Source organism: Mastigoproctus giganteus, chromosome 9 (assembly GCF_048544385.1).
Source record: "Mastigoproctus giganteus isolate SK-2022 chromosome 9, ASM4854438v1, whole genome shotgun sequence".
Taxonomy (NCBI): Eukaryota; Metazoa; Arthropoda; class Arachnida; order Uropygi; family Thelyphonidae; genus Mastigoproctus; species Mastigoproctus giganteus.
In genome coordinates this window covers 105,067,476-105,094,543 of record NC_143583.1, presented here as the reverse complement: position 1 = coordinate 105,094,543, position 27,068 = coordinate 105,067,476, and the positions used below count along the sequence as shown (strand labels likewise).

At 40.0% G+C, this 27,068-nt stretch overlaps 4 protein-coding genes across 5 annotated transcripts; 2 read left to right on the top strand and 2 right to left on the bottom strand.

Moving 5' to 3' along the window:
• Positions 1 to 14,258: 14,258 nt before the first annotated feature.
• Positions 14,259 to 25,744, top strand: LOC150080613 (uncharacterized). 2 transcript variants are annotated; one of them, XM_090381433.1, is made up of 4 exons: positions 14,259 to 15,290; positions 15,379 to 15,444; positions 15,535 to 20,692; positions 24,821 to 25,744. In XM_090381433.1, exons 1-3 carry the CDS (start codon positions 15,183 to 15,185, stop codon positions 16,240 to 16,242), a joined length of 882 nt encoding a protein of 293 aa, XP_090237559.1. In that variant the 5' UTR covers positions 14,259 to 15,182; the 3' UTR covers positions 16,243 to 20,692; positions 24,821 to 25,744. The 2 variants fall into 2 exon arrangements, with proteins under 2 accessions (XP_090237559.1, XP_090237558.1); XM_090381432.1 differs by lacking the exons at positions 14,259 to 15,290; positions 15,379 to 15,444 and having other exon boundaries at positions 16,243 to 20,692.
• Positions 17,754 to 18,428, top strand: LOC150080616 (uncharacterized). The gene has a single exon (XM_090380757.1). The coding sequence runs from the start codon at positions 17,754 to 17,756 to the stop codon at positions 18,426 to 18,428; it is 675 nt and encodes a 224-aa protein (XP_090236883.1).
• LOC150080615 (uncharacterized protein F54H12.2-like) lies at positions 21,157 to 22,044 on the bottom strand. The gene has a single exon (XM_090380756.1). It carries the CDS (start codon positions 22,042 to 22,044, stop codon positions 21,157 to 21,159), a length of 888 nt encoding a protein of 295 aa, XP_090236882.1.
• On the bottom strand, positions 23,752 to 24,870 carry LOC150080614 (uncharacterized). The gene is made up of 2 exons (XM_090380755.1): positions 24,386 to 24,870; positions 23,752 to 24,262 (listed from the first exon to the last, which is right to left on the bottom strand). Exons 1-2 carry the CDS (start codon positions 24,868 to 24,870, stop codon positions 23,752 to 23,754), a joined length of 996 nt encoding a protein of 331 aa, XP_090236881.1.
• Positions 25,745 to 27,068: the final 1,324 nt, after the last annotated feature.

Sequence of the window (27,068 nt, the reverse complement as noted above, 5' to 3'; positions counted from 1 at the left end):
TCCGGGGATATGCGGTGGTCATTCCCTGACCTTTCCGTATTTGGTGGTGACGAGCTCGAAAACTCACATCAGCAATGCTGCACATACATGCATCATTGGAGATCCATCATAGCAACCATCTGGGACTGACCTGTGGAAAGGGATCAGACTGACCTTATGGACAGGACATTGTCCTATCTTTGGCCAGGCCATGATACTGATGTCACCAGACTTAAAGGAAATGCACTGGATTCGACCAACTGCTGCAGCCTTGCTGCCTATGTGCTATTTGGCGATCAGTACCTGCTCCCTTGCTGGGTACCTTTATCTCTCTTTCCTGGCAGGGGGGAGGATCCAAACTTCCCCCTCCCTCTTGCCACCCTCTTTTCTTTCTGGTGGAGCATGGACCTGCCCCACTGTCCCTAACTGGGAGCATCTTCTCTATTGCACCCATCGTTCTGAATTTCCTCCCCCCAGCCTTCAGTCTCCCTGCCCACTCTGCCTATACACTAGCGTATGCCCTACATGTCAAAATTTAACTGTGCAAATTGAACCTCGCCCATTGACTTTCGGCCTCCAACCCAGCTGACTTTTTTTTTTTTTTCTTTCTTTTAGGTTCTAGCCACTGAAATCTCAGGAAATTAGGTGGCAGGACCTGCCAGAGTATATATAAGCTACTGGGTTCCTGGTCTACCTCCACAGGGCGTAAGTGGGGAAACGTTGGGCCCCAACAGGGGTCCAGCGGCTAAACGGCCAGAAGAACAATGGTACATGACACTAAGCGATCCCAGACCCACACACTTTTAAATCTCTGGCATTTACAGCATTCTATAACGCACCACAACGTAAACAACGCGGAGATGGGGGGAAACCCCTGGTGCCGCTTGGCCCTAAGTACACTTACACTGTGCCGCTTGGCCCTAAATACACTTACCCTTACACTGTGCCGCTTGACAAAACATGCTTAAGTCAATGTGAATATTAATCTTATTGTTTCTGCGTCGTACTAGGTGGTTGCTTGGCCACTGTGCTGTATCGCTGCTGTTACAAGACGAGACACGGCGGGCTTCGACCACACATGGCCGTCTCACGTGTTTCCTTTTGTTGGTGGTTCGGCTGCTTTCGAGCCAGTCACTGCATCACACCACAAAACGGGGGCACTTACCACTTTGGCTGTTGGCGAGATACTGACCCCAGCACATCTTGCTCCCACAATCATTTCATGTTTGAAATTGGAAAGATGCCGACGCCAGCCCATTCTTCCTCATAGACTCAAAATGCTATGTATACGAACTACAATTTTATATCAGCCCTTCCTCCCAGACGTTGAGCCTTCACTAGCATCTTAGACCAATCCGTTCTTACACAAACGGTTGTTGGCAATGCTAAGTCAATTCAATGTAATTCATCTTCTGGTGTTGTTTGTGATATATCAATATTTTCTGAAGAGAGTGAAGATAATTTTGAATAAAATTCACAAATGTGTTAAAGTGCAAAACTTCTGTATCTGTTATTAAAATTTAATGAAAATTGCTTGCAGGACGATATCGCTGCTTGCAGGATAATAATAAATTTATTACTGTAATAAATTTATTACAGTTCATGTTTTGTTGATTTTTGGCATGACTATTTACTGTTTGTTCGGAAGCTGATTTGCTTGTGGGCGCTTAAAAAATCACAAATTGCTCTATCACCTTATAAAGAAATTAAAAAGAATGGCAAGTAGCTTTCGTTCACGCAATTCTTGAAGCTAATTACTGTATACTCCTCGACAGCCACATATAGGTAGAAGTTTACGAAATAGCGTATACAAGAACAATTACCGTTTTTAGAAGTCACGTGAACTCAAATGCGTGTACTGTACTATTCGTTGATCGCTCAGCTGCGACAAGCTCCATTCGCCTACTGCGCCCCTGAATCTCTAACCAGGGCCGTGCAAAGATATTTGGCGCCCAGATGCAAAAGGGGTTAAGGGGTCTCGTTTATTTATGTTGAGACTTTTATGGCTCCGTCGATTGGAGCCCCTTGATCGGGGCCCCTGGTGCTTGTTTGTTATTTGGTTTTTTTAGGCGCATTAGCAACTAAGGCCATATTATTGCTCCGGGATATGCGGTGGTCATTCCCTGACCTTTCCGCATCCTCCATATTTGGTGGTGACGGGCTCGAACACCGGTCTAATCAAGAAGCGTGTGCTACGGACTGCTGCTCCTTCCCACCTGGCTACGGAGGCCCCTGGGCCCTGGTGCGATGCATCCAATGCACCTTCCATTTTCACGGCCCTGTCTCTAACAAATAATCTATTTCCGAGCATGCCGTGCTTTAAATTTGCGTTTCTGTTTTAAACCCACTTCGAATGTAATCCACCTTTTTACATTACTATATCAGCCGTCGTTGTTTTTACGATCTCGAGGGTCAGATAACTACCACTCTGTCCCTGATTATGGTATGAAAAATGGTATGGTATAAACATGAAAATTGCACTATAGAATACGATATATATATTTTTTATTTTATTTATTTATTTTTTTATTTTATTTATTATTATTTTTTTTTTTTTTTACATCCTCTCCAATCTAGGCTGTAATAAGCTAATCTCAGGCGAAAGGAGTACGTTTTTCCCCTCGTAAGTTATGCAAAGTTTTTCAGTCCCTATAACCTGCAAATTTCTCAACTACTGGCGAACCCAGTAATCTGGCATAAAATTATGGAAAAATACTTTTACAGACACTGCATATCTATGGATATAAGCAACAGCTTCGGTGCCGTTAACACAATAATTTGAATCTGAATTTGTATGGCGTAAGTTCATACCTTGAACATATACGCTTCAAAGTTCGAGACCCATTTAATGATAGAGGAACACTGTTGGATATGATAACACTATTGAATAACTATTCTTCAACTTATGGAAAATTTTAGTCACTCCCCAAACCATCCTTTTAATCCTGATTGGTTCATCGTTAGTTTGAACTCAGCATGTGAAGAATGAATCCAAAACTAAAAAAAAAATCCGGGTTTATATCACACTGAGCAGTTTCGCTCAGTACCAAAAGCAGAAAACAGGACGAAGCCGCAGGGCCTGGCTTTCACAAGGAAGACCCGCGAAGCGGACCAAACTTTTTATTTATTATTATTATTATTATTATTAGCCGTGGTAAGGAATGGAAAGGGCTATTATGCTGAACTCAAGGTAACCAATATATTTGTGGAAGTGGATTTCACAATTCTTAAGTGGGTAAATCATTATTAGATGTATACCAGGATCGATTCTTAAAGGGTACTATTAAGGCCCGACTCACAAGGTCACCTAAACTGTACAGGACTGGCTCTCAAGTCTCACATCCTCAAATCAACTTGTTATTGCTATTGTTCCTGTGCTCACCTCAGTTCCCTCATTAAAAAAAAAATTATACCAAGCCCTTTAGAACATTCTCAACTACTGGCGAACCCAGTAATCTGGCATAAAATTATGGAAAATTACTTTTAATTTTTTTTTTTTTTTTTATGAAAATCCCAAACACAAAAGGTATCAAAACCTATAGTACTTAGTACCATGCATGGGTTGAAGGAGAAGTATGGGGGGAGGGGGGGGTGCCGGAAACTTTGCTCTAGAGACTAAACATGGGTTTCACCACTTCAAGCCTCCAATAAGCAAAGTGGTGGTATTTCACCGGTTGATGATGCTTCGGTTTTTGAGAAATTGTAATTATAACATCGCATTTTATTACACAATGTGACTTGTGCGTTCTGTCTCTTAAGTCTCTGAACGCATTTCCCCATACAAAATAATGTTATTAGTAGTGGTTAATTCCTCAAAGTAGCCTTTTTTGCAACACTGTGCTGGTGCTCTTCCCCACCCATCTCTCCTTACATGCGCGTCGCCAAAATACTGTACTATATACTGTATATGCAATAAAATACAATTGAAATTAATCCTACAAGAACCGGTTACCTCAGTGTGGTTCTTGCATTTCCGCATGCATGACATTGAACTAGACGCTTTTGGCTCTGTTTACTTTCAGTCCATGTTCAGCTGTTCATGTAGCTATAGTTTAAAGTTTGGAATCTGCAATCATTGTATTTAAATTTGAGTTGGGGTAATACTTAAAATAACTGTATTTGAATTGGTGTGCAAGATACTCATAGTGTGATTAGTCATAGAGTGTTTTTAGAGTTTTATTTTTTCTGCTTTAGTTTTACATTGTAATATATACTGAGTTGCCACTTCATTAGGTACACCTAATCTTTTCATGAAATGGAGCGCTCCTTCAGTAACGGCATCGCGTGTTCATACCACTCAGTCAGGGCCGATGCGACCCTATATGCCGCCAGTAAACGAAATCAAATTTGCCGCCCCAAAATATTTGGATTAAAAAATAAAATAAGGCGTAAATAATTATTATTCATTTATTGAAAAAGAAAAGAATTACATCATATCTCACATAATAATATTATAATGAAACAACAAACAAAATCATTCTGAAAATAAACTTTAAATTATAAATCACAGTAATCGCACAATAAATAAAGGAAAATTATACAAATTTATATTTCCTTGCTTTAAGAGATGGGAATTTATTAATTATCTCATTTGTTTATTTATTCCAAAATATCATTTTCTATTAAAATTATTACCAAATTAGAGAATCGTTGTTAAGATATTTTTGATTAATTTTAATTTTGGAAAAACTCCGTTCACCTGAGACAACTGAAACTTGTAAAGTTAGAAAAATTCTTAAAGCAACTATTACATTTGGGAAAGTGTCTTTAAAATCGTTTTTAAAAAATATTGTAACACTTCAAATGGAGTATATAAATTTATATTCAGTATTAATTTGAAGTACTCTGTTCTTCAGATAATGCTAAACCATCAGTATCGGACTCATTGTCGTAAACCATCAATATCGATCAATGTCACTTAAAATATCATGCCAAATTAAAATTGAACAAAGAAACTTATAAGATGTTATATTTAAGACTTGATTTAGCATGATTCCTTGTATCCATATTTTTATTTTCATCTTCAGTGATTATAGCAAAATACTAGAAATGACTAGCTTCTCTAGTTATTTCTAGTATTTTATCTGTAATATTTTGTAAAATTATTTCAATAATTTAATTTTGTATTAGATTTTTGTATTTGATCACCCAAATGATACACAATATTTTTTCCATTCAGCTTTCTGAATACGGCGAATATGTTCTGCCCTAACTGAATCAAATTTAGCAATTGTTCCAGAAGGTTTTAAAAATTTACCATTGTCATTTTCATATAAATCTTTTGAAGATCCCCTGAACGCTATAACATTGCCTTGTTAAAAATAGTATCATATATATTATTCTGGCTGAAATCCAGAACATGGGTACCTTCGTTGCGGGCGTGGCCCAAGAACGGAGTAATTGTCCGGTCGAGTTCTGTGATTGGCTGATTATTGGGAATGCGTAATTTATCTCATTTTGCGTCTCTGGTTGTTTGATTGGATGCAAATTCGCTTCTGGTTTTAGGGGAGAAACGCGATATCGTGCTGTTGTTTAGTCTTCGTTGTGCTGCCCTCGGTTATTGTTATTTCGTGTTATTCCGTTTGCAAAAGAATGGATGTAAGACTAACTGAATGGTGTATGAGGGCGAATTTCTCCGGCACGACCACCAGGTTAGTGGAATTCACAATAAATCATTAATACAAATTGTTAATCGTATTTAGCAGTCACGGGCTTGAACTCTGGTCCATTCAAAGAGCGCGTGTTACTGCACTCATTCTCCTGACCACTCGGCTATGGAATACGTGTTTTCAGAGTGGATGTTTGATGAAGTGTACTGGTTTGCGAGGACTTATGCGTGAGTTTTTTGCTTTCAAGTTGTTTCTTGATGATTTGATGTTTTTCGCAGCAATTGTTTGTATGAGTTGTTAGTATCAGGTTCTCTTTATATTAGCTGGGGTGGGGGCAGCAGCCCCCACAACAAAAAAAAAAAAAGAAAAACATTTCTGTTGATATGCATGAGCAATTCTCATTGTTAATGCACGTGAAATCATCTAGTAATGTACGGAGGACAAGAATCAGTAGTAGTGGTTGTACGTGGTGGTAATTTTTGTTAGTTGCTTTTTTTTAAAAAAAAATTGCCGTTTTGGCGTTTCTCTTTCTTCATTTCAGTGCTGACATATTGTGATGTCATGTGACCTCCCAGTAACACGTCAACTACGGGGATAGCAGTGAGTGGGAGTTGCTTCACGTCCTATCTCTGCTTTCTTCCACTCTTTTTCGCCGAAGTATGGGGTTGTTGCCACGTTCTGGGTTATAACCCTGCGAAATATAAATATAAAACACAGCACTGAAACAAGGTATTTCCGTGCCCTGGGCAGAAAGATTTCTTGGCTTCCTTTACTAGGGATATGTATTTTTTTCCTTCGTTCTTCTGTTTTTGGTGCCCCTGGCAAGCGCCCTGCTATCCCATACTTTAATCCGGCACTGAACACAGATCCAGATAATAAGAAAATTAACGTAAGTCTGCAATTTCACACATTGTATTTCAAATGAATTATTTGCCTGCTGTATTGAATGCTGGTAAACGTTAACCAATCAGATGACCAGCGCGACTTCTGGGTATGTGAAACAGGCAGTTGGATAGATTTTACGAGTGCCACTAAGTTACAGAATGGTAATCCCTTTAACTCTTAATTCTTGTCTATCCCCCAGCTGGGGTGTTGGGAAACGCATCTTAAATATGACCTTCCGGCATTTGGCAGTCTAAACCGAGTGCCCTAACCCGGTTTCTTTAAATCCCCATCCCCTGGCAGGGGGGAGGAGACGGGAACCTTCCTCCACTTCTCCTGGTGGGCCTCATCTTCACGGGGACTGCTTCCATATCGTCGCCTTATCCCTATCTGCTCCCCAGCCTTCAGTCTCTTCCCCTACTCAACTTACCGGTTATGCCCATAAAGTAACTTTTTTTTTTTTTTTATGAAAACCCCAAACACGAAAGGTATCAAAACCTATAGTATTTAGTACCGTGCATGGGTTGAAGGAGAAGTATGGGGGGGTGGATACCGGGAACTTTGCTCTAGAGACTAAACTTAATTGAACTAGCACAACATTTAACCCCTCTCACTTAAACCTATAACCCAATTTGGTTGTCACCACAATGCTCTCCCTTTATATATATATATATATATATATATATATAATGCTTGCCACTGAAATCTTTGGAAAGTAGGTGGCAAGGCCTGCCGGAGTAGTTAAAAAATCGACTCGGTGCCTGCCCTGCCTCCTCGTGGCGAAGTGGGAGCAACGGTGGGTCCCACTAGGGGCCCCCAAGGACTAAATGGTCAGAAGAACAACAGAACATATAACCCAATATGTTCGACATTCCACTCCCCACACACTTAAATTTCTGGCCTCCACACAGTACTGTGATACACAGAGTATACAATGCAGAGATGGGGGGAAACCCCTGGTGCTGTCAGACAGCACCAGGGGTGCTAACACACTTTTACTTTAATTCGTGTTTAGTAGCAGTGCTAATTGTCTCAATTGCCTGAATGCCAGAGGTGCGAACTGTTAATGCATTCCCAGTTAAGTCTCTCGTAATCCTTTATATGGAAATTTTCTTTTCTACGGTAACTATTTTAAATTAATCACCAAGGGGAATTCAACATATATCGCCAAACAGAAAATTTCCTTTTAAAGAAGTTCGTTAAACGGAGGGCCATCTTGTATATGTCAAAATCAATTTTTACGCCCTTCTGAACTGCTGACCGCAAACGACGCTTACCTCGCCTACCCACTTGCAGCATAAAAGCAGGTGGGCCATTGAGTGCAAGAATGGACAAACGAGAGATTTAAATGACTTTGGCGCGTTTTCGACACCTCGTTGAGTCTTTGGCATGACGAATCCAAGCTGTTTGGAGGGCTAAAGAGATAGTGTACCTGATAAAGTGGCCACAGTGTATGTTGTCAATAGACAATTATGAGATCAGTAGGCCACTACTACATGATTTAAGATGAACTAGAAAGAATTGTCAAAAAAATTATATCGTAAGACTAACATGGGTGGTGGTAGATGACTTTCATCAACCGGTGAAATACCACCACTTTGCTTATTGGAGGCTTGAAGGTGGTGAAACCCATGTTTAGTCTCTAGAGCAAAGTTTCCGGCATCCCCCTCCCCCCATACTTCTCCTTCAACCCATGCACGGTACTAAGTACTATAGGTTTTGATACCTTTCGTGTTTGGGGTTTTCATAAAAAAAAAAAAAAAAAATAGTAATTCCGAAGTCAAGATGTACTGTATATTAAGAGGAAGAAAGGTTTGATTGATATTTATTAGTTAAAGTGGTTCCAGCCAACCAGTGGCAACCCCGCTGTCAGTTACACATAATTTAGCAGTACTCTTATATACTCCCTCTCCTGTTTCACCAGGTACAGGGAGGGGAAAAACCTGCCATGACCAAAAAAGATTGATATGAACAAACTGAAAATAATCGAATTACATACTTCATTGGAAAGAGCTGCGTCTGTTGGAAAGCCAGGAGCTGCCGAGAACAGAAATGCCAGCTCAAGGAGCTGGAGTTGCAGTGGATATAGCAGACGCAAGCCTCCACAATTTCACAGAACTTTAGGTAATTTGGCACTACATCATACTCCATTACAAATCCAAAGCTTCCAGATACAGAAGAGTCTTCCGCCTAAGAAATATTGCAGTTGCAAAAGCTTGGAAAGCCAAGAAGTTCTGTTTATCAACTAGAATTGTCTCGCAGCCTTCTGCCATAAATTTGAGATTACTAATCCGAAATACCAATTCAGTTCGTAACTCGCTGTACTTCTCGCAGTTGTACATAATATGTTCCCATGATTCTCTTTCTCCACAATGGCAACTAGATCTTTCAGTGATTCCTAAATCATGCAAATTTTCATTAATCGAACCATGACTAGTCAATAAGAACATAGCTTGTAAGACTGGGGCAAACCATTTGAATTTTATCGAGGCTGCATTTCTTAAATATGGGAAATATTTTTGTGTAATCTGGCCTTTATCATAAACACTCCAATGCTCTTGCCCTTTCCTTCCTGGGATCTGCCAAGGTATCCGCCTCTATATTTAGAAAAGAACAGGGAATGCCATGGCGGAAGAAGTAAGCCAATGCACAATACACGAAATGCAGAACAATAGGCAATTTTCCAATCACAACCTGAAAATCTGGGGTTGACACAGTCTGAGGCCTGGGTTCGAATCCCGTCGATGACGCAAGGAACTTTAATGGGCTTTTTTCACGCTGTGGCTGAGTTAGTCGGTCTCAGGTGTGAATAGCAAGGTTTTCCCCAGAAACGAGTTTTTCGTCCAACAAACAGACAAATCGACCATAGAACACATGTAATGAACAGACATAAGACACAACACGGCAGATGAATTTAATTATTCGGGTGGCCTAAATATAATAGCTTGATAGTTTTGTTTTAGTTCTGCATGTCATGCACATCCTAAGAAGCATTACTCTTTGAATGAAACAGCTTTCTACTAAATACTTTTCCATTTACACGCTCACACCAAATTGGTGCACCATACATTACCATGGAGATAAATACACATTCATATAGCAAGTTCAGCGCTTACCTTTTATTCCCCAGCCAACTAGTGATTCGAGTAATCATCCCAATAAATTTCCTCACCTTTTCTGATAAATAAGTAACGTGAGTTAAAAGTCAAAGATCCGTAAAGACAATGCCTAGATATTTTAATTTCCTTGCCGATTTTAGGTTCGACCCATTCATTCTCACAACTGGGGGTCTTCTACTTGAAAAATGACCCTTGAAGACCATTGTCCTTGTTTTGGTTCCTGATACAGCTAGTTTGTCTGCACCAGTTATTAAGTTCAAGCAAAACCTGCTGTGACTTGGTTTCTAGTTGTATCCGTGAATTTCCTTCAATTAGTAGCACAAGATCATCAGCATATTCCACCATCTCTGATGCTCGAAGTCCGTACGCAACCAGTCCTCCAAAACTAGGTTCCACATTAGTGGTCCAAAAACCGCTCCTTGTGGGCATCCCCTGGTCACCTTTCGTACAATAGAACCAACCGACTTAACAGTCACTGTACGGTGCGTGAAGTAGTCCTTTAACACCCTAAAGAACTTAGTTGAACAGCCCGCAAGTCTCATCATAACGCCACTCCATTGAATGCAGTCAAAAGCTCCCTCAAAGTCAATAAAGATTCCAAGGATATACTTACTGTTCGAGCCTAATATATAGTTTCGCAATGCGTGAAACGCATCTTCTGTTCTATGACCTGGAGTAAACCCATATTGTCTGCCAGATCAGCATAGGTTTTTTTTTTTTTTCAGTATAGTCAGTAATCCGTATCGCCAGCATTCTTTCAAACACCTTTCCTAATCCAGGGAGGAGGGCAATAGGTCGATAAGTTCGTGAATCATTCTTTGGCCTAGATGGTCCCTTCAGTATCAGCTTTAATAAGGCATCCATCCATGGTGATGGAAAGACCCCATCACGCAGGCAGCTATTAAAAACTTCAAGAAAGATCCCTGGTATCGGTCAATGAGCCCTTTTAATGAGCTCTCCATACATTACCTTCCTCCTCCTATTGTTAAATGGGGAGGAGGAAGACTTCTTTGTACCTTTTCCGTGTTTTATGAACCTGCTTCCAATCTGGCTTACCTCACCAGACTACCATTTAATTGTAACCTTATTAAAGTTGTTTTTCTTCATAGATGTGCTGGAAGCCTCAAAGAGAGAGTGCTGAATTAACTCCACTGCATTCTCTCCAGACATCTGACTGAATTCCCATGTCAGACATGAATATGTTCGTCAAACCTATTCCACTTTGCATTTTTGAAAGCAAATCGTCATTAATGTCTATTGAGTGATGACAATACATACAACATAGATAGAAAGATTTAAGATCTGACTCCACCCCTATGCACACGATCTGTGAAGAACACAACGAATTTATAACAGTAATAACTATGTCCTTATTAAACACTACAATTGCACCTCTTAAGTCTGGTTCATCTGCACAGAGTACACATTCTGAAAGTGGATATCCTGTAGGTCGACCTTTCACTATGTTGTTTGGTTTTTTTTTTTAGGAGCATTAGCAACTAAGGCCATATTGCTCCGAGGATATGCGGTTGTCATTCTCTAACCTTTCCGCATCCTCCGTATTTGGTGGTCACGGGCTCAAACCCCGGTCTAATCAAGAAGCGTGTGCTACGCACTGCTGCTCCTGCCCACCTGGCTACGGAAGCGCCAACCTTTCAGTAAGTATGGTTCCTGTATACAGGCTATATCAATATTCTCTCTGCTGTACACTAATCTAACTTCATCAGCCACCAATCCTGATCTCTGAGCGTTAATCTGTACTATAAGTAGGTTACCATTCGATTTTGCATTGTACTGATTAAGAATTAAGTGACTCTCAATATCTGCCATTAATGTTATCAAATTGCCATGCTCTTTCTTTGACCAACTTAATTGCATTCAAGTATTCTGGACACTGTTTACTCCTTACAGAATGATTTGCGGCTCGATTTTTTGCCTTACAATTGGAACAGATTGGTTGTTCTCACTGATGAGTACGGAATGTGTAGGAGTGTCCTATACCTAAATCCCTGACAATTGTAGCTTTACAAGGTAACTAAATGAAAGTCGTTGAACTTATACGACATGAAGTCAATGAAAATCCTACAATGCAGTAACAAATGACTTCTAATACGCTTCACACCTGGAGGACACAACTGTTTCCTGTTTTTGTATTGCACTGATTAAGAATTAAGTGACTCTCAATATCTGCCATTAATATTACAAAAACAGACAAATATTCCGTCTCCACTTCCTCCCTGGAGATGTTCATATTTAGTAAATTTTTGTTGTATGTCTTCTAACAGATCTTCCTTGTTGATCGTTTTTTCCGCATCATACAATATTATTTTTCTCTCTGGCCCTTTTAGATTTGAGAGAATCATGCCCAATCGTTTAATGCATTTGTTTACCTCTTGTAGCTCCTTTTCTGTTTGCACCTGACTTTCATTTCTGCCCTTAGTTTACCCTCGTCCCTCGATGTTTATGTGATTCTGAGGTGTTCTATGCTGGATTACCTTACTATAGTTCTCTTACCATATCACTATCTTTGTTTTTCAGTCCTTCAATTTTTTTTTTTTTTTTTTTTGTATTCCTCCAATTTCACCTCCAATGATGTAATGTTATCTTTTAAGCATTTATTTTCTGCTCCTAACAGGGAAGCATTCAACAGTTCCTTGATCTGGAGCTCTCAGTTGTTTCTCATTCACATCTAGTACCCTCTCTAAGCCAGTGACCTCCTCATTTAGAAGAAGAAGAAGAAGAAGAAGAACTCTTTATTATGTACAGAACATTCATTTTAACATTACAGAACGTTCATTTTCAATGCCAACATCATGTAGAGCACTTTCAAGCATGCGCCATCTTGAAAGTACTCCATTTACAATCCTCATACCAACACCTTTTTTCTCCTGAAATAGAAATTCCTCCAGGTCCTTGCGCAGGCAGAGAGAAAGCTCGCTAAATGTTTTAAAAAGATGTTTTCTCGGCTAAATCTACAGGTTCCCTTGCACGATCCAGATAAAAGTCCCCTTGATCTAGCTTACTCTGTTTCATCGCATGGCGACAAACCAAGGGAAACAGGTGGTGTGCATTTCATCAACTTCTCCAAATTCCTATTTGCCTTCGCTAAGTCAAGATCATTCTGAACATTGTGCATAGCATTTTTCAAACCCGTACTTACTTTTGAACCTTGCACACGTTTACCTTTGCTAGGCTGAGGGGACTACTGCTTGACGACGTAGCCGTGCCCCGTGAGTTAGGAGTACCCCTTGAACTACTGAAGCGCATCTTCTGTTCCATGACCTGGAGTAAAACCATATTGTCTGCCAAACCAACATAAATTTTTTTCAGTATAGTCAGTAATCCGTCTCGCCAGCATCCTTTCAAACACCTATTGACATATTCAATCTTTTTCCAATTAGAGCAGTAAAAAACCAGAAGTGTACAATAAGATACACCAGCGCCACCTCCCCCGAAAACTTGTAAGAAGAAAAGTGAAAAACTCCTAAGTTTTCTCTTAGTGTTATAGCTTTGCATATTTCTAGGTTGGGCCTCGGCATGAATCAGCCGATCATCGCTGAAACTCTCACTCAAGTAGTCATCTCTTGTGTGTAAGTTTTTGCTCACTCATTCTGAAATATTTGTATACAATAAAATTTGCTTGATACCAGTTCCCTTGATTTAATAGCGTATTCTTCCGTTACCGGAATTTCTTTATGAACAGCCATAATGTCCTCTTTTTAAGGCCTCGTGGGAGTACAGTTGGTATAATCGTCGCTCTCCCCGTACCTGTTGAAAAAGGTCGAATATGTCAATAACGAGAGGAATTTATGGAACTTTTTCATAACATAGCTGAGTTATTCGGTTTCAGCCGTGGGTAGCATCGTTTTTTATTTATTTTTTTTTTTTTCGGAAACCCGTGTTTTCTTCCAGCAAACCGACTAAAGAACACCCGCAATTTGCAGACTTAATATATAGGCGCAATATGGCAGAAGTTGCTGATGCGCCTAAATCCTACAACAGCCAACAAACAACCAACTTCTCAATACATTCAAGTAGATATGTTGGGGGTTCTAACACATTTGCATAAAGTCTAAATGGTTTTAAACACGATTGTATAAGATCTGGAGGGATTTAAACACATTTGCATACTATCCCACGACTACAGGTGTGAAAATTATATTTAGTTCACATTTCGTACCCTAGATGGCGCCACATGCTTACCGGTTTTGTTTAGTTCGTATTTTTGTCCATGTATTTTCTTTTTATCATTAAGTTGTGTGTAGAGTCTTTTTCTTGTGTGTAAGTTAACCTTTTTGAAAATACATTTTATTATTGTATATCTGTTAATATTTTTTAACCCTTTATTACTGTCTGAAGTTGTGTGTAAACCATTTTATTGACTCATTTCCTAAAATCCAAAACTCAAACATCAAGAAAATTTCTGCTTTTTAATGAACACTTTTTAAAAAGCTACATCTATGAACATTTTTAGAACTCGAACAATCTTTTTAATAATCAAAAAAGACACAGTCTAATGAAATGGGAATAAATGAGCATAACGTTCAATATAACATTTCCTTAACTCTGATATCATACCAAGTACTGCCTGTAGAATGCTATAAGGATTAATTTCAGATTCTTTCTGTTGCAAAGTGCATCTAGCCATAAAGTCTGTTACAACGTTATACGGAATCAGAAGTCGAACCATATACTCGTAGGCTTCTTGAAATGTGATATCACTGGTGGTGAACTGCCGACGCTGTCATAAACATTCGCGTGTTGAGCATAGTACATCCATCACTGATTCTTGCATCAGTGTGAATAGTTTAGCTTCTTCCCCAAGAACAGATACAAACTCGTCAACATAGAGTATTTTTTGTGAAAGAGATTCACATTCACCCAAGTCGAGAATAAACTCGCACATCTCACCATTGGAAATTGTAGCACGACCAGCTTCTGTCTCAATCTCCAAGCCCTTCGTAAATGTAATAGTTTCTTGTGCACGACCCTGAACTAATAGTAATACTTCAGGCCATTTTAGTTTTATTTGCATCCATTCATCTGTCGTTAGTTTTAGATAACACGAGGTACATTCCAAAACGATCGATACTTCGAAATCAAGCAGGAGAACTCGTAGAATAGTGTTTGAACTGAGGCGACGAAAAAACACATAGTTCTTCTTTGGAGTGGTACTCATCTTAACTGTTGCTGAAAAATGGCAAATGTAACGACAGAACGTATAACAATCATATATAAAACAGTCCACAACCCGGATATGTGACTAATAATATTACACAAGAAGAAGTGCGTCATCGGAAATTGTCTAATAAGGAGCTCTTACTGGTAGGTGTACTAATTGGAACAGGTTTCCTTTTGACATTAAAAGCCAACACATGTTTCACTCTTACAGGATGTGGATGACATACTATTTCGGAACAGGTTTCCTTTTGACCTTAAAAGTCAACAATGTTACACCCTTACAGGATGTTTGTAGTGTTTCGGAACAAGTTTCGTTTTAACAAAATAGTAGGATCAGTGACCGAGAATTGCATAAGGCTATTGGAGAAAGTTTAAAAAGCCACCACAGTCACAGAACCGTTACAGAAAAAAAATGGACACGTGGATGTGCGATGATGATTCCCTGGAGTGTGAAGCTGTCAGTCTTGCTGAAGTTATTGAGGCTGAAATAATGTATACGAATACTGTACAGTATACAGAGGTGAGTGAATTTCCTCCTATATTATCTCTTTTTTATTTTTAAAAGTGATAAAAATAGTTTTATAACATTGTTTAATATTCATTTTCAGAATGCAGAATTCTTTTCCTTGTCTCCACGCGTCGAGGGGAGGGCAGGAGGATCAAACGAAGGACCTGTAAGTCTTATTCAGAATTTCATATGCAGAAGTACAATCAGAATTCCAAAAACGTTAAGTATTTTTTTTTTTTTTTTCATTTCTTTTCAGATTCAAATTGGTGGTGGTGATGAATCTTACGAACGATTCTACGAAATCAGTGAAGGATCAGAGAAGTATTCCTCTAAATATAAAACTAAGTATAAAACTTACAAATGCAATTACCGAGACTTACATTTGCTTGCAGGGGAACAATTTTTTCTATTGTTCAAACAGATGCTGAACCAAATTATAGGACAAGTAAACAAGAGAGAAGAATTTAGCCATGTTCGTCTATGTGTAAACGCAGACTCCCTAAAAACCCCGATTAATCTTCCATTTATGAAGATATCAGAACTGACATTAGATAGAATTATGAATGCATTTTTCTGTGTAGATCAGTCGCGCAGTGGCTTTCTAATAACAGACACGCTATCAATCGATCTAGTTCTGATAAACATAACAAATAAAGGTGGTGCTGGTCGTTCTAAAAATATAAAAAAAAGAACTATTGTACATCTAAACACTTTCTTAGAAAAGAAGAAGTGTGTTGTCAAAATTAGGAATAATGATAATATATGCATGGGACGTGCAATAGTAACAGCTCTTTCAGCTGAACAAGACAACACCATTACATACAGAAAAGTTCGCGAAGACAGAAACGGTTTGCAGACTTCGAGAGCCAAGCAATTGCATGAAAAAGCAGGCGTTTCCGAGACGGTGTGTGGAGTGGAAGAACTGCAAAAATTCCAACATTTCTTACTCCCGAGTTTCAGATAGTTGTACTGTCAGCTGACAACGAGTTTGATGTTATTTACAAGGGCCCCGAAGCAGAGAAACAAATAGTTCTACTGTATATTGACAAACACTACGATGTAGTAAGGTCTGTGAAAGCGTTATTTGGAGCAGATTATTACTGCTCACTGTGTTTTAAAACTTTCCAAAACATTGAAAGACTTCATACTCATTCTTGTCCATATTCATGCAATAGGTGTCGAACACGTGAGTATCATAGTGGCGATTTGGTGTTGTGTAGTGATTGTTTTCGGTATTACAGAGGAAATATCTGTTTCGATGCTCATAAAAAAAACAACAACTGCTCGAGTTATCACCGCTGTTGTGAGTGTTTGCAAACGTTCAACACACAGAAGCAACACAAATGCAAACCCCCGGATTATTGCGAAAAATGTAAGATAGTTCACATGTCACAGCACTGCTATGTTCAGAAACCAGAGGACCCTAAAAAACATGTATCTATAATTTATTTCGACACCGAGATGGTGTTACATCAGGGTGAGCATATACCAGTGCTCTGTGTTGCAAGTTTTGGAGAAGAACTGCGTTCATATGAGGGACCCAACTGTGTTACAACATTCATGGACGAGATTTTTGGAGTTCGTGAATCGTCAAAACGTACTCGCGATGGTCGAAACATTAGCCACATCGAACCCAAATACAAAGATGTACGGATAATAGCACACAATTTGCGAGGTTTCGATGGTTACTTCGTACTGACTTACCTCTACGGTAAGAACTTCGAACCTCGTGTTATTTTTGACGGCTCTAAAATATTAGGAATTTATCATTTGAAACTAAATCTCATCTTCTTAGATTCTTATTCGTACTTATCAGTTCCCCTTAGAAGGTTACCTGCAATGTTCGAATTACCCGAGCTTCGAAAAGGATTCTTCCCACATGCGTTCCATACTCTACAAACTACAGATTATGTAGGTCCTATTCCAGACAAAAAATATTTCAAACCCGAATTTATGTCGAAGGATGATAGTGTAGAGTTCCAAACATGGTACAATCAGAAGAAAGACCAATCGTACGACTTAAAAACAGAGCTCATGGCATATACACTTGACGATGTACGGGTATTACGTGATAGTTGTAACAAGTTCAGATCTCTCCTAATCGATATCTCCGACGTCGATCCGTTCAACCAAGATATCACCATAGCAGGAACGTGTAGTAGAATTTTCGCTAGGAACTTTCTACCCCAAAACACTATGGCTATCCTCCTCCCAGGGGGGTATCGCGGGTCGAATGTCCAAAGTCGAAAAGCAATTGCATGGCTGTCGTGGCTAGAACAACAAGAGAACACACCGATATGACACGCCCGTTCGTTGGGGGGTGAGGTTCGGATTGGTCGCTTTTTCGTTGATGGGATCCGAGATAAAACAGTTTACGAATTTCATGGTTGTTATTTTCACGGATGTAGGATATGCTATCGAGGTAATAGCATATTACCTCGATAGCATACGATACAGACAAACAGAAATCTACCCATGTCAGTTCTCTATGAAGAAACGTTGGATCGTGAAATGTTTCTGAAAAACCAAGGCTACAACGTGGTTTCCATATGGGAATGTCAATTCGATGAAATGAGAAAAAATAACCCCGTCTTGAATGCCTTTGTAGCCGATTTTAATATAACAGAACCGATTACCCCTAGAAGTGCCCTCAGAGGTGGTCGTGTGGATTGTTTTAAACTGTACCACAAAGCAGATGAAAACGAGCAGATTCATTATATGGATTTTTGCTCCTTATACCCCTGGGTGTGTAAATACGGAGTGTATCCGCGTGGCCATCCAAATGTTATTCTGAGAGATTTCGATTACAGTAACAAAGCATACTTTGGCATTGCTAGTGCACGTGTGCAAGCACCAGAGAAGTTGTTTCTTCCAATATTACCGATAACGTGTAATGGGAAGTTAATTTTCCCTCTGTGTGCAAAATGTGCTCAGGAGGAATCAACTCTCTGTAATCACGAAGATACGACCATAAAAGGAGTATGGACAACTCCAGAACTGGATTTGGCACGCGACTATGGCTACAAAGTTGTCGAATTCTACGAAGTGTGGCACTTTGATGAAACACACGAATCGTTGTTTGGTGGGTATATCGATACCTTCTTGAAAATTAAACAAGAGGCTTCGGGGTGGCCTCGGTATCGATCGTGACACTTACATCCAAGAATTAAAGCAGAAGGAAGGTATTACACTTGATCATGCCCAAATTAAAAAAAAACGCATCCCGGCGTGCTTTGGGAAAGCTATGTATGATTTCTTTATGGGGTAGGCTTGCCATGCGGACAAATCGTGTAAATACTGTTCTATGCTCGTCCTACTCAAACCTCGTTGAACACTTCGTGGATGACAGTAAAATTATTCACAATGCTCGACTAGTCACTGAAGAAAAAATGCTGATAGCATACAGCCTTGAAGGTACAGAACCTCCATATCGCAAAGGAAACGCTGTAATAGGATCCTTTGTTGCCTCATACGGACGAATTAAACTGTATAAAGCCATCGCACCTCTGGGAGAGCGTTTAATTTATACGGATACCGATAGTTTGGTATTCTCATATAAACCAGGCGATACACTTCCAGCTACAGGCCACTCACTAGGTGAACTAGTAGATGAATTGGAAGGTGACACTATTTTAGAATTCGCTACTTCAGGACCCAAATCGTATTCGTACAGAACACGCTCGGGCAAATCTGTAACAAAATGTAAAGGCATTACCCTAAACGAGAACAACAGCCGACTCGTAAACTTGGATGTAATGCGATCTGCAGCAACGGGTGAACAAGTTGAAGTGACAGTTCCTGTACCGTTCAGTGTGAAATGTGACAAATGGCAGTGCAAGCTACTCCACGCATCGTTAACTAGGCGGTATGGTTTCACATTTAAGAAGCGCATAGTTGGAGAGCACACCCGTACATTCCCATATGGATACTTCCGTGAAAAACACAATCAAAATTGATTCGTCGTGAACAAGTTGAAGTGACAGTTCCTGTACCGCTCAGCGTGAAACGTGACAAATGGCAGTGCAAGCTACTCCACACATCGTTAACTAGGCGGTATGGTTTCACATTTAAGAAGCACATAGCTGGAGAGCACACCCGTACATTGCCATATGGATACTTCCGTGAAAAACACAATCAAAATTGTCGGTTATAACTCTGTCACTATGTGTTCCTTTATCCACCCCTTCACATGTGTCGCTGCCGGTGGTACTCAAAGCGGTAAAACAACCTTCATTCTGTCCCTTATTAAAAACAGCAAACAGCTAATTTCACCCCCTCCGGAGAGAATAATTTACTGCTACTCGGAAGAGCAGGATCGGTTCTTACAGTTTCCGCACGTTGAATTCGTAAAAGGCTTGAAACTGCCCGAAGTCGATAGACGTGTCAGAAATCTGCTTATAATCGATGATCTCCTACACGTTGCGAAAGACAGTTCCGAAATCGCTGAAATATTCATTAAAGGAAGCCATCACAGGAACACAAGTATCTGTCTTCTCTCCCAAAATTTGTTCTGTCAGGGTAGTCAATATAGAACCATCAGTCTTAACTCACACTATTTAATCGTTTTTAAAAACCCAAGAGATTCCCGACAAATATCACACCTAGCATCGCAAGTATTTCCAGGGTGTTCGAGTGTTCTAGTCGATATTTATAAGGAGGCCACAGAAAAACCGTTCTCATATTTATTACTGGACTTTCGACAAGATACACCAGAACAATTACGTCTGCGCTCGTGTATATTACCGGAGGAAGCCCCCTCGATCGTATATGTACCTTCATGGCTAAAAGACTCCGAAAACATAGTGACTTCATCAGGTTTTTGTCTGGTGCCAGCCCCAAGCAAGCAAATACAATTTTGAGACAGGTATCACATTCTCAGGTCACGGTTTTGTGTGAACTGTGTAAGAATTTACTAAGAGGTAACATACCAATCACCCCCAAAGAACGTCTTAGACTGCAGCGCAAAAAGAAACTGCTACGTGTTCTAGCGGATAAAACTGTCCCCTTCACAAGGCGACGGAGACTTATTACCCAGCAAGGAGGAGCGCTGTTTCCCTTACTAGGCAGTCTGATAATTCCACTGATAACATCGCTAATAAGAAAATGAACGACTCGTTCAAAAAATATTTACTCCTGGCACCACCAGAACACCAAAGGATGATTTCTCTAGACGATGAGATGTCCGAAATTCTGAAGAGACAGGACATGTCGATCGAATCCAAGGTGAAGGCCTACCTTCAAACATTGCAGGTTTTTCTGGGACTGAAGAAGAAAAGCGGGCCTCTGGAGGAGGCCCTCGTGCTCCCTCCCGCGGCGGCCGGGGAAAAGTGCGCGCCCAAACGTGCAAGGAAGAAACCGTCGATTCTGATGTCTCCCCGTCACTTGAGAGGAAAGAAAGTACAGTGGATAAGCATGTAAGTACACAATTTTTTTTTAAATTTGTTTATTTAAATGATCGATTACATCTAAAGTGGCAAGAATATCATTGCCCCACAAATTTTTACAATAACATTCGTTAACAATCTGTCTCATAGTAATACCGCGACATCTATGGGTTAAAAAGAAAACACAATGCAGTCCACAAGCTATAGATTCCCGATGTTGTATTACAGTCTTGTTATGAGTCCACTTGCGACTTTGCCTTTTCAGAAACGCCTCAAAATCTTCGGGCGGGGGACGGGCAAACGTGTCGAAGTAATCGGCTTCTTCTTCTTCTCCGAGGTAAATAGCTATCCAATGGGTTCCTGGTCTGTCGGAAGGGTCTGTGTTGACAACTAGAAGAAACGGTTTACTAAGAATGTTCGTAGGCAGTTCGTCGCGAGCACATACACTTATGGGGTAGTCTTTAACAACACTTTCCAACAAACGTGTTATTTCTTCAGTGTTCATAATCCAGAAGAACCGACCTGTCTTTTGTCAGCGAAACCACGTTCTCGAATTCACTGTACAAGACGCACGTGACGTTTTCAGGCAATGGTGAGGAAAATTTCAGTTCAAGACGTACACCACCCCGTCTCAGTGCACTAACGTGTTGACCGATGGCATTTTCGTCTGGTGATAGGTCAAAAGCGTACAATACATTACCGACTGAATACTCGGAATATGACAAATCGTTTCCAGTGTCTTCCGTCCATTTATTTAATGAAGAGAAGAGCGACAGATACGATCTCGTATACTGTCCTGTCTTAAAGTCAGGAGTCAGAGGTATTGACAGGTACTGAATACCATCGGCCGTCACTTGTAAGTAACACAGGTTGAAGTGAGAGAAGTTAAAAGGGTTACGAGCATATGATCCATTGAAACCTTCGCTAGACACCAAACCCACAATCACTCGCAATGGGATTTGTCCTAGGAATATATTATCACGTGTGGAATCTACCATTCCTTTGGGAATAGAAAAGTATGTCACGTTCACGCGATTAATCGGGTACACGAGCGGGTTCTTCTCTAAAACAGTGATGTGTGCGAGTTGAATCTGAGGATTCAATTTCACTTTACGTACGAATAATGTTGCTTCCATAATGTTCAACTTGGCAGTTGACGAATCGTTGGAAAGCAAACAAAATTCGGGGGAACTTCTTACCAGTCGTAAACGGAGGGAGACGTTATTCACTATGTATTTAGATTGGTGACACAGATCGAGTCGAAGTCTTCCTAACATCTCTGCAGTTTTCGATTTTGAGAAGGATTTCGATTGTTGGTACATACCACTATCATCCTTCTCGAACATCTGTTTAACATCGGTGTACTGATCTTTGATGTACATCTCAGTTGTCAGTTGCGAATTCTTGGCTTCCCGTCCTTAGTTAAGAAGCGTTTCCAGGTATGCACGATAAGGGTACGTATTCGACGATGGGTTAATCAGTTTGTCTTGTACAAAGAGATCGACTTGACTGAATAGAGAGTGAAAGAAATTGTTAACGACTCCTACTTTATCATTTTCTTCCAGATCTTTTCCATCGCTTCTGGTGATTCGCACCTTCAACCTCAAATAACTTTTCCCGAGGTCTAGATACTCTTCTGAAGTCCCCGGAATATAGAATTCGATCGGGCCTACACTATCTACAGATGCTAGAGGAAGGAAAGTAATATACGACGACCGTTCGACACACATATTAGTGGCGGGTTTACTGAAAAGATCCAGCTCAGACATCATAACCTCCATCGAAAATATCGCGACGTCTACGTTTACCACCGCTCTGATTACGCACCTTGTCTTTAATGGCTTGTCCGACTTCTGATACACGATTTAAAAACGAACGTTTAGCTGGAATACCTGATACTACATCATCAACGATATTTCGTCCTGCCGACAGTACTTGTCGACCGATGAAAGCTGCTGCAGGTTTCAGTATCGGAGTCAGAAAACGGAATGCTGTTCGGAAGATGCTTCCTAAACCGTGGCCTCTCTGGATAGAGGGCCCAGCGAAGTATGGGTTCCCCCCTGCTTGTATTGTGTAGTAATGGACGTACTCATTCATCGTTCACGGAAATGGAGTTTAATTGTAGTCTTTCCCTCACTGAACGGCACGAATTCACCGCTATCTGTACGCACTTGGATTGTAACGGTATGGAACGTGTTTAACTGGAGGGGATAATAATCTAAATGCGAGAACTCTCCGTTATTGGAAAACGACACGTAACAGTGGCGCTTTCGTGTCGCCTACAACCTGATCCTCAATTAGATTACAATAGACGAAATAGGAACTGACACCCCTATATATATCTGCCTGATACTTAGCGTAAACTCTACCTTCTAAATCTCTGCCTAGTTTTTCGAAACCTAACATCTGACCGAGTCCTGTTTTTGGGAATCGAAGGTAAACCGATGGATCGATTTCGATAGATACTATACCTATGGAGTTCACTTTTGCATCGAGTTGGGGTGCCAGTTTCATCATTGCGTTAAGCACCTGTGGTATACTTTTGTAGCTCCCTCGTGGTAGTTTACAGACCTGAACAGCTTCTGCTTTCACACCCCGATATGTGATCGTTCTATTGGCTGCTTCTTTAGGCAATGTGATTTCCTTCTTGGAAACCCACTCACCGACGTGATAATTTCTGAAAATATGGAACCCTCCTTGATCCTCGCTAAATGTCTTATCGATACCTATAACCCGTGTAAAAACTTTAGAGATTTTCACTATACCCTCGTTCTTCACCCTTAACGTGAACTGTTCTTTCGTTCCGTCAGTTTTCACTTTCAGTTGAATATCACTGTCGACAATTAACATCATCGATAAGTTTTGAGGAAGTGGTATACATTTCTTTTAATACTGTCATCGCTCTGACTTCTTTTTTCTTTTTGGGGTGTATTGTGAATATGTTCCATCCATCGGAGATATTATCCCATGAAAGAGGAAAATGTACTTCTGCAAGTGCTACTTCCCATTTGCCCGAGAGAGAAACAGCATTAGGCAGTTCCACTGTGAATTGTGACTGAGAATTTCTAGGATGCAGATCCATACTAGCATTACTCGGTAGTGTAAGGAAAAACATCTTGTGAGCTGACCCAACTGTTGAAGCTTTGTGGGTAGCTTAACCATTTGACTAATAACTGACGTCCTCTAACTGTCTTTTGTTTAAGTACCTTTTCGATGGGGTAGACGTCAGGTGGTAGATTATCGTCAAAGTTAACTTTCTGTAACTGTGTTTCGTAAAACGTTCCTTCTATCTGCTCACCATCACGGCCTGTCACACTGTACACAACAGGGTTACGCTTCAAAACACGTGTAATAGTAAACACTTCTCTCGTCCAATTCCCCCAGTAACCTTTGCGAAAAGGGTGAGACCCGCTGCTCAAAACAACTCTATCTCTGATTTTAAATTTCGGTTTCAGGGTTTTGCTATGGCTGTGGTAGAGCCTATTATACACTTCTTCTTCGTTAGCAAGAGTGACTTTTACAGGGGCCATACCTATAGAACGATGGGTAGTACGATTATACGTCGCCACAATATCGTCGAGTACGTGAATATATTTCTGACTTTTGGAATAAGAAATCCACTTATAAATTTTTTCTTTCAGTGTACGAATGAAGCGCTCGGCAATAGCTGCCTTCTTTTCCGATCTTGTTGTATAGAAATTGATACCAAGGGATTGGAATAACCGACGAAGAGACGCATTAGTGAATTCTTTTCCTTGGTCAGTATTAACACAAAACGGTGTTTCTTCTTCGAAAATAGATCTGAACGCCTGCACCACCTCGATGGCATTTTTGCTTTTCAGTTTTCTGACCCAAGAATATCGCGAGAAGCAATCCACACAAACCAGAAGGTAACGATATCCATCGTTTGAGTCAGCGAGAGCCGACAGGTCACCCAGGTCACATTGAAAAGTGTGATTAAGTCCGGGAACTTTAATTTGATTCCTCCGAAAATTAATTCTTTGCTGTCGATGTCTCACGTAAGTAGGTTGACTAGCTAGGAATTCGCGCACAACACGTCTGGGTAATTTAGTATGTTTTTGAAGAGCGTCAATAGAACTGAAACTACCTATTACTTTAGGATTATAATAGTCTGCTAACATTTCTCTATCTCCACAGGTAGGAATGGACAGTGTCGAAGGAATCGCACTATTTATATTTGTCATCATCCTGATAGTGATTATTATTATCTCGGAACCACAACGTGAAGATTGGCGGATGGACTGCTTCCACAGGTGGAGCAGACCTAAAAACTATGCAACACAGGATGCGTAGACCACTTTATATATGAGTTGTATACCCTCTGTCGTTACATTCACTGTTTTTCTACAACTTTTGTGTTTTTCAAGTATCAGATCTGCTAAGATTCTACAAGTCTGTACTATGGAGCCACGTTGGGAATACATGCGTTTTCCCCGCGGTTGGCATGGACTCGATGGTAGGCCATTCCTCAACTGGCAGGGGGAGGTTGAACTTCCAAACAACTACAAAGTGATACAGCAAAAAGAAAGAAGATACAGTGAAAGTATACGTTTTCCCCGTGGTTGGCAGGGACTCGACTGTAGGCCTTTCCTCAACTGGCAGGGGGAGGTTGAACTTCCAAACAACTACAAAGTGATACAGCAAAGTATACGTTTTCCCCGTGGTTGGCAGGGACTCTACGGTAGGCCTTTCCTCAACTGGCAGGGGGAGGTTGAACTTCCAAACAACTACAAAGTGATACCGCAAAAAGAAAGAAGATGTAGTGAAAGTATACGTTTTCCCCGTGGTTGGCAGGGACTCGACGGTAGGCCTTTCCTCAACTGGCAGGGGGAGGTTGAACTTCCAAACAACTACAAAGTGATACTGCAAAAAGAAAGAAGATGTAGTGAAAGTATACGTTTTCCACGTGGTTGGCAGGGACTCGACGGTAGGCCATTCCTCAACTGGCTGGGGGAGGTTGAACTTCCAAACAACTACAAAGTGATACAGCAAAGTATACGTTTTCCCCGTGGTTGGCAGGGACTCGACGGTCCAAACAGCTACAATGTGATACAGCAAAAAGAAATGTTTCAGACACAACTTAAGAATGCATACAGAGAATACATGTACAGCTGATTAAAAAAAAAATGTATTTTCTTTTTATCACATGCATGGCTAATTAAAATGTATTTTTCTTTTTATCAAAGGCAGAAATTTTCTTTGGAGTTTGAGTTTTGGATTTTAGGAAATGAGTCAATAAAATGGTTTACACCCCCCCCCCCCAACTTAAAGTGTTACAATAATAATAAAAAGGTTCTAATTAAAAAAAAATGTATCTTCATATTGAATCTCTAGGGAAACGAACCTATAAAAAGGTTTACACTCACACAAGAAAAAAAAGACTCTGATGGATTAGTTAATAAACACTATGACAAGACAATGAATTTTCTTTTTATCAAAGGATCAATAAAGCTTTAAAACTGTGAGAATACAACAAAAAGGAAGAAAATGTACCAATAAAACGTTTCAGACACAACTTAAGAATGTATGGCTAATTAAAAACGAACCATACACACAAGAAAAAGACTCTGGTACTGTAAAAAAAAAAAAATTAAATAGAGATATATACATGGCGCCATCTAGGGACAAAAATACGAACTAAACAAAACCGGTAGGCGCCATCTAGGGTACGAAATGTGAACTAAATATAATTTTCACACCTGTAGTCGTGGGATAGTATGCAAATGTGTTTAAATCCCTCCAGATCTTATACAATCGTGTTTAAAACCATTTAGACTTTATGCAAATGTGTTAGAACCCCCAACATATCTACTCATTCATGGGTATAATATATAATAATGTTATATAATATTGTGATTCATTAATTTTCATTATAAATATTAATAAAATGAAGTAATTAAATGTGAATAACACGACTAGACCATAAAGAATATGTTTAAGTGATATTTATTGTGTAACAAAGTATTATATCAAGTAAGTTAAACCACGATACAACTGAGTAACTTAATTGGCGACTTTTTTGGATTCCTTACTGAAACTTATCATAAGGCCTAATGCCACAGGATTTAACGTCTGGTCCTAACTTAGGGTTACCAGACGTCCTCGTTTCCCAGGACTTGTCCTAGTGTTTAGGGCGTCCTCAGGGATTTTTCACTTGTTTCCTAGTTTTTTGTAATTTAAAAAAATCATCTCATCATGCACCTTCCGTCAATATAACGAAATAAAAAAAATGAGTAGGTTGCATTAAGTGGATTCTATTATTTCAAAATTACACAAATCAAATTATGATTTCGCTGCCAAGTGTCACTATCGAACCCAGCTGCACTCTGGCGAATTCCAGAAACACACTGAAGCATCCCAAAAACGAGCCTTATTGTCTCGCCAC